General features: G+C 62.9%; 2 protein-coding genes across 2 annotated transcripts in view; one reads left to right on the top strand and one right to left on the bottom strand.

The window, feature by feature from the left end:
- Positions 1 to 326: 326 nt before the first annotated feature.
- MNEG_2625 (putative cytochrome P450 12a5) lies at positions 327 to 5,345 on the top strand (the record flags this gene model as incomplete). Its single annotated transcript, XM_014048901.1, has 12 exons — positions 327 to 427; positions 707 to 828; positions 1,197 to 1,279; positions 1,697 to 1,845; positions 2,269 to 2,332; positions 2,685 to 2,783; positions 3,132 to 3,226; positions 3,403 to 3,465; positions 3,661 to 3,733; positions 4,223 to 4,324; positions 4,708 to 4,827; positions 5,208 to 5,345. 12 exons carry the CDS (start codon positions 327 to 329, stop codon positions 5,343 to 5,345), a joined length of 1,209 nt encoding a protein of 402 aa, XP_013904355.1.
- Positions 5,346 to 7,425: 2,080 nt separating this feature from the next.
- Positions 7,426 to 7,986, bottom strand: part of MNEG_2624 (hypothetical protein) — a gene marked incomplete at both ends in the record, with an annotated part of 4,429 nt that continues 3,868 nt past the window's right edge. The window contains 2 exons of the mRNA XM_014048900.1: positions 7,426 to 7,464; positions 7,792 to 7,974. Of these exons, the coding sequence (XP_013904354.1) occupies positions 7,426 to 7,464; positions 7,792 to 7,974 (222 nt within the window). The remainder of the gene's footprint in view (positions 7,465 to 7,791; positions 7,975 to 7,986) is intronic.

The raw sequence follows: 7,986 nt of genomic DNA, 5'->3' as shown, positions 1-7,986 counted from the left end.
CTCCAGCGTCAACCCCGCCCCACCCCACGCCACCTCGCCGCCCACCCTCATCCGCGCAGCGTGGCGTTCCCCAACACACCGGTGGGCGCCACGCAACAGATGGCTGCCGGGGCCCCTTGCCGCGCCGCTCCGGCACCCGCGCCGTGCGTCGACAGGGACACAACTGTGATCTAGCCTCCGCCCCCAACATGCACACACACCTGCCCCTGCCCGCGTCGCCACGCCTCAAGTTGGCTTTCAATCAATATCATCTCGACCGTACCCCCTTGCCTCATTGCACCGGTTCCCTCGTTGTGCTGTTCACCATCCAGGCGTTCACGGCCCTGATGGCCGACCCCCGCACCGCAGCCACCATGGCGGACGGGGCCCTCCGTCGCACCCAGCGCCGCCTGATGCAGCCGGCCTTCTCAAACGACGCGCTCAACGGGTGCGTGCGGGTTGGGGGTGAAGGATTTCCGGGCGCCTGATGTCGAGGCTGGCAGCAGGGTTGATCGGACAGCCTGGCGGCCACGAATGACCGTGTGCGCACTGACAACTTCTCAATTAGCTTCTTCGGCCGATCCCCTCAACTTGCGAAGCCTGGGCTGCATCGCATCCCCTCGGAATATGACAAATGCGCCGTGTAAACCCCCCCGAAACCCTTTGGTCAAACCTCGGTCAACCCCTTTGTTCAACCTCGGTCAAACTTCGACCCCCTCCAAAAAAGGTATGTGCCCATCATGGGCCGCATCGTGGAGGAGTCGCTGGCGGCGCTGGCGGCCGGCGGCCCCTTTGAGCTGCGGTCAGAGGTCAGGACCACCACGGTTGACCTCGCCAACAGCCTGCTGGGTGAGCACGTCATTGCAGCCATCACACTGCATGCACAAAATCTCGCTGGCGGCCCCTTCTGCTACTCGATTGGGGTCTCCCCCCATGCCCGCCCCATCCACCTTGCCAGCAGCCAACTGATCAAGCTCCCTGCCCACAGTGCCACGGCGCGCCGCTCCGCCAGCTGCCCTGCGCTGCTGGCCCAGGGCTCGTGCCACCCCCATCAGTCTAGCTCACCCTGCTCACCCCCCTCTGCGGGCACAGTCAACCGCCCCGCCCCCGTGTCCCGCACGCCCGCTTGCCTGCAATCAGGCCAGCCTCCACCCCTCCCAACAACACACACCCACGTCCACGCGCTCACGCACGCACACACGCTTGCACCTCCGCAGTCGGCCTGACTGGCCTTGACTCTGCCGCCAAGAGGGAGCTGCAGGCCGTCATGGACGACTTCTTCAGCGGCACACAGGCCCTGGTGGGTGGCCGAGGTCGGGGCTCCTAGTGGCTGCGCATCAGCCGGCGGGCGGGACCCGGAGGTTGCACGATCAGATCAATGTGTTGTCAAGTCCCGGGCCTCGCGTGATCCCCCTCTGCCGCTGCCCTCCCGGCCCCAGCCCCGTCCCTGACAGCTCCGCCCGAGACAGGGGCTTGCAATGGGGCTGGCCAGGGTTGACACTCGCCATGCCTTACACCTGGCACCCACACCGCCCAAGCCCTTTGCCCACGCCCTCCGGCAAAAGTCTCTGTGACCCTACGTCCCTCACATATACACACACACACACACACACACACACACACACACACACACACATACACACACACACACACCCAACTGAAGTATACCACATTTGATTCTCTCCGCATTCAACTTCAACACATCATGATACACCAGGAGCTGTCGGAGGATCCCAACAGCGTGTTTGGGAGGGGGCTGGCCGCCAAGAAGCGGCTGTTTGAGATGCTGCAGCCGGCGCTGGTGGAGCAGCGTGACGCGCTGCTGGCTGAGGGCCACATCCGCAGTGACGGCAACACAAAGCCCAGGTGTGTGCGCGTGTGCGTGCTTGTGTGCGTGTGTGTGCGTGTGCGTGTACGTCAGTGTTTTTGCGTGAGTGTGTGTGCGCGTGCACGTGCGTGCATGGTCTTGTTGCCAGTGTGCATTCAGGGGGCTCGAGTGGCATCGAACTTGTTGGGAGTGCCGGCGTCGCGGCGGACGCGATGGGGTCACTGAGCAGCAGTGCAAGACTGACGTGATTGGGTTGCGGGAGAAGCAACGGGTGTGTCTGGAGCATGTCGGTTGGCGGGCAGAGGGTAACTTTGTAGTAATGCGGCGCACAACTCACCAGCCAACCGTCGTTCTCTGTCCCTGCAGCAAGCGAGCACGAGCAGCGCCGCCGCGTCGTCAAATCTGACCTTTGCACTTCCGCCGGCACGGCCCGGCCCCGGCCCCTTGAATGCCGCGCGCAGGAAGTCGGTGCTGGGCTGCATGATGGACGCGCGCATTGCTATGGGCGACGCCGACGCGTTGCACGTGAGGAGCCGCTCCGGGCAGGGGTGCAGGGGTGTACCCCTCGCTGCTCACAAGGGGCAAGGCTTTCCGATGGGGCGCCCCGTTACTGCGTTGATCCACCCACCATATCAGCAAATTTCAGCAGTGTCGCAGCACCAGTGTGCAGTGTTAGCGAGAGCGTACCCCTGTCCTCAATGTGCAGTCCATTGCAGCCCTTTTTTATGCCAAGGCTCCCATGCCTGCTTCACCCCATCCGCTCTCAAGCGTGCCCACCCGTTGCCACTACCCCAATCGTACGCACACACCAGAGTGTTTGTGCATCCCCTCACACAACCCCCCAAATCCTGCACTCCCGTCGCCCCCGATTCTCTAGGATCTGGACGTTCTCACCTACCAGTGCATAGGCATGCTTATGGCCGGGGTGGACACCAGCGGCAGCAGCTTCACCACACTGCTGGTGGCACTCACTCAGGTGGGGCCGGGCGCCTTCCCACGGGAAAGTGATCGAAGTAAGCCGAGTGATGCATCGGGCATCTGCACCCACTCCAGCATGTGCCGCTCATATGAATGCCGTTGCAGCTGCCGGTTAGCTGCCTGGCACAGCTGCGCGCGCTCGCCGCCTTGCAGGGGGCCTGCAGCGCAGCGTTACTGGGCATTTCAGGCGCCTCGATCATGCCGAAGACTCCCCAGGTCTTGTGCAAACCCCTTGGGCCCAGTACCAACAAGACTCGTCACCAACCTCGCAACAGCCCCGCCCCACTTGTACCCGTTCTGCCCTCCCATCCCGCAAATAATCATCCCAACGCCCATAATTAACTAGATGCCTGAGGTCGTTGAACGCCTGAGGGAGGAGCAGCAGAAAGTCATACAGACCCACGGCCCCGGCCTCACGCGCGCCGCACTGGATGCCATGAAGTGGGTGCATTGGCCGACTGCTTTCGCCGCCGCTGCGGGGCAGACGTCAAGGAGGTGGCACGCAGCGTTCTGTCGTTCTGGCACTGCAAGTCCCTCCATCTTCGAACCCCTGCGACTGCTTTTCCTGGACCGACCTCCCTCCATCCGCACGCCATCGTCCCGCGATCGGCCCCCAGGTACTGCGACGCGGTGGTCAAGGAGGTGCAGTACATCCAGCCCGCGGGCGCAGCCAACCTCAGGTGTGTATACAGTACCGCACCATCAACTCCCGCCTTCGGCCCCCGCCCCCCCTCGCGCCCAGGAGGCAGCAGCGGCTGCGGCCGCTTGACGCAGGCCCAGCGGCTGCCCCGCCCCGCCGTGCCACGCTGGGCCCCAAGCAAAACTTACCCCCAAAACCCTGCCCCGAAAACAATCGGCGCCGCGCACCCCGCCAGGGTGGCCCTGAAGGACCTCGAGATCGGTGGCTGCTCCATCCCTGCGGGAGCCATGATCGTTGTGCACTGGCACGTGAGCGGTGGTTCTTGTTACTTGCAGCGAAGCCAGACAAATATGCAACGCCAAGCCGCGGCTTGAGCAGTGCGCCGCCCGGCCCAGGCGGTGGCCCAAGGGAACAGTCAGCCCCCCGTTTTTCAAGCAAAACCCCTAACTCGGGCCCTAGCTCGCGCGGTGCGTGTGCGTATGCGCACATGCATGTGACAACACACTGCCCCGTCCCTTTGCTGCAATTCATACGCTCACAAACGGCAGCAATGACATACACCCACCTGCTGAGGATTCAGCCCACCTTAATCACCTTCGCCACGAACAGCCAATAAGCACTGCATACCACAATCACCTTGTGCCTAATCGCTCACGACTGTGGATACGGATCCTTGGGCAAGCTCCCATGTTGCCCCATGAGAGAACTACCACGTTTAAGCACCTCCCATGCGTCACCACCGCCACGCACCGGGCTTGACCCCCCCTCCATCCCCCCAAATCACTCCCCAACCGCAGGCCGCGCACATGCTGGAGGATGCGGAGTTCTTCGGCCGCCAAACAGTGCCGCTGCCGCGGGCCGGCCGCCCCGCGGTGCTGGACAAAGACTACCTCTCACAGGTGTGTGGCTGGGGGGGAGTTGGCGCAGCCCGCACGCCAAGCGACTGCGGTTGACTGGTTTGACCGTGGGGCCAGTGCAAGCTGGGAGCCACGGGCAGCCACCTAAGTCGGCAGCCAGCCAGCCAGCTGGGCACCGAGTTGGGATTGGCAAGCTTGGACTGGACGGTCATGGGTGATCTGGGGGATGGCGGGCGTCGACCACGGGCGCAGGAAGCGGCTGCTCCTGCTGCGCGGATTTTAGAAGAGCTGCGCTCGCCCTCTCCTCAGCCTTTTCGCAGCGCCGGCCTACGGCGCCGCCGCAACATTCGTTGCACGCACCAACACCGCGTCTTGTGCCGCGCGCCCTCCCCCGCCGCCCTCCCTGCCCTGGCGTGTGACCCCAGGTCTTCCGCCCCGAGCGCTGGCTGGCCGGCGGCGTCGGCGGCCGCAAGCCGACGATGCTGACATTCCACTACGGCCCCCACACCTGCCTGGGCACGACCCTATACATGCTGGAGGCCAAGGTGCGCATGGGCCGAGTAGTTGGCGGCAATCGGGGTTTCTGGTTTGATTTGATTTTGACAATCACAAGTTTGTGGCTTGATGTGTGGCGGCAAAGGGGGGTGGGTCGACAGCATTGTGTGGCGACGACGGAGGGGTTGGTGCAAGGGTCAGGGATTGTTGCCGCACCAAGCTCTGCTTCCTGGGGATTGATTGGCGCGCTTGCACACACGTGTATACACACTTTCACGCATGCGCGCGCGTGCACACACACACACATCCACGCGTGCCTCGCCATCACACGTCCGCGATTCACAGAGCCCCACACCCCGCCTCCACCAACATATCCGCCGACCGGCCCCTCCACGAAACTGGCACTGCCCCCCCCCCTGCTCTGCTGCAGGCGCTGCTGGCGGCCCTGGTGCGCGGGTACGACCTGGAGCTGCTGGCCGACCCGGCCACCATCCCATGGACCTACGCGCCCCTGTCGCTGCCAGACAGGGCGGTGCCGCTCATGGCCCGCCTTGCGGCGCGCGCGTGATCGCAGGCGGTTCTGGGGTCGCCGCGTCGCGTCGGACGCGACCCGGGATTCTGCAAGGCAGGGGTTCTAGAATTGCTGGTCTTGCAGTGAGCGACATGTGCAGGCGCACACGTCGCTGCACGCGAGGGTGTCTTGCTTACCCGCAGCCCTGCAGGAGGGGGTCGGCGACCGACAGTCACTGACGCACCAAATCGATAGGCCAACTAGGCCCCGACCTGCCGGCTTGGACCCACATCTCGGGGGTCCTGCCGCTGCCTGTTAGCAGCCGCTCAGAGTTGATTCTGCGGCAGGCTACTGTTGTGCGCAGGGGCGATGACTTGATGAGCCCGACACGTGTGCAAGGTCCCGGGCCCGGCTGTGGGACCTGGCGGATGGCACGGCAGCTTGCGGGAATATCCCGGGGTCAGGGGCGGCGTCGAGAGCGTGCTTCTGTCTTGGTGTTTGTGGCTCGAGCGCGCGCCTGGCACGCATGAAGTGGCAGTGACATCACGTTAGATTTTTCTGTCATTACACGCATGTGCGTCACTCTTAGGTTGCTGTATCAAGGGTTGGAAGCCTGGACTACCTGCCGCATGCGCACTGCATGCAGCATGCATGTTTTATGTGTTTCTTGTGTGAGCTCGCGTGTTTATATTTTGCAGATTACAAGTGTACGGCTCGCTTGAGCAACTGCGCATGCAGGACGTTGTGCCCATCGCAGTCTTGCCCTTGGCCCAAGGCTCCATGGCAGAATGGTAATGCGATTCCGGCCAACATGCGTGGCAGATATCCACAAACGCTATTTCATGAGTCAGCAACGCAAATTCTTCTGCAATCATGAAGGGCAGGCTTCCAAGGAGGCAGAGGCCCCCAGTAGAAGCCCAAGCAAAGCGCGGGCGTGGGGCCACTTGGGGCGAGAGAGCTGCACGCTGCGTTACCCTGAGTCACGACAGGCATCCCCTTTACCTAGGGACCGTGCAGCTTGATGATCTGGGACATCATGTAATGTGAATAAAGCAACTGATAAAAGCGTGCAGCACACCCCAGCAATTCACACCAACATCAGGAGTCAGCGCAACCACAGCACACAAGCATGCAAATGATTGCGACTCAGCACTTGGGGAGGGGAAACTTTCCCAGGGGTTTCCTGCAGGTTGAAATCCTGCAGATTGGGCGGGCACCTTTTGGCTAAGCATGACGGGCAGCTGTAGTCATGCGATAATAGTTTGTAACACAAGCTTGGTAATCATGCTGTGGTGGGTGCTGTGGCTTGAATTGTTGAGTTGTTACAGAGTGGCGGGGCCGGAGGAACTCGGAGCCCAGACAAGTGCGAGCTGGGTGGTACCCCTGCGTGCACACGTCATCACCAAGCAACAGGCTGCACGTCCGCAGGACACTTGCGGGGTTGCAGATGCTCTTCGGAAACATGTACTGCACTGACCTGCTTTGAATATCACCAGTGCGTCCCTAATCCGCAGGCAACGACACAACGCGGCCGCACAAATGCTGGCGTCTGCCTTCCACCACCACACCGCGGGCCTGAAGCTACGTACCCGTACACATTCAATTGTTTGCAGCATGCAATTCTGCCATCAACGTATGCACAGAAGCAGGCCTAGCCTGTAATCGCTGCTACCACTTCGAACAGCAGGGGCTGTTTGCAGTCCATTTTGGCGCAGGGCAAGCCAAAGGCCACGCCCGGAGACCCCACGCCATGCATGGCCGCACTTTGCTCGTGGCGGACCGGTTCAGGGTCCGCAGAAGGAACCCCGCCTCTGTACCGCCCCACATCATGCACCTGTGTGAGGCACAGCAGGGATGCCTGGAAAGCACAGCAGGAACAAAAACGTTGCAAGAGGATTTGGCACAGGCCCAGCTTGACAAGCCCAAAGGCACATGACGGTATCGAGAGTAGGGGGGAAACACTGAAACTAATAGTACAACGGCGCTGGCATCCTTGATGATTTTTTGGGACTTGCCCTTGAAGTGCCGAGCCTGCGCAGTGACTTCCATGCATCACGCCATCCAGGCTCGCAGAGCTGTTGGGCCCGGCTGGGTGCTCCTCCCGCCCAAGAGGGCTGAGCAGCGCGCGCACACACCGTCAGAAGTGCCACGAGGCAACCGGCCCGCTCCCAATCACCTGGGTGGCCACCCATGAAGGGGCCACTCAGCAGCTCTGGCCCCCGCTAGCTGGCTTCCCTCTTGCCCATCCACACAGACTGTTTCTCTGTCTCTCCAGGTAGAAGTGCAGCCCATCGCTCGCCTTGGACAAGATTGGCAAACGAACAATCTACTTTCTGCACTTCTTCCCGGCCTTTCTCGTCCCGCCGCCGCCGCCGCCCGCGGCGGTCGCCGCAGGCCGCGGCGCGCCCCCATGGCCGGCCCCGTGATGCATCGGTTCCCGCCGCTCGAGTTCATGCTGCAGCAGGCGCCGCGCCGCCGCCAGCTGGGCATCGAGCTGCCCAACCTCTGGCAGCAGCCGCGGCCACTCTCCCGCCCTGAACCCCGCCAGCGCCGGCTCGGCCACGCTGAGCAGCCGCTCAGCGGCCTCCAGCAGGCGCAAGCTGAATGGGGCGGCGGCCGCGCGGTACTCGCCTGTCATGAGGTCGCAGCAGGTCGCCAGGTACACCGAGGCCAGGCCGGCCAGGGGCTGCAGGTGTGT

This window comes from Monoraphidium neglectum (assembly GCF_000611645.1).
Source record: "Monoraphidium neglectum strain SAG 48.87 unplaced genomic scaffold scaffold00302, whole genome shotgun sequence".
NCBI lineage: Eukaryota > Viridiplantae > Chlorophyta > Chlorophyceae > Sphaeropleales > Selenastraceae > Monoraphidium > Monoraphidium neglectum.
Note: the sequence above shows the minus strand (reverse complement) of the source record. Positions and strands in the feature narration are given on the sequence as shown.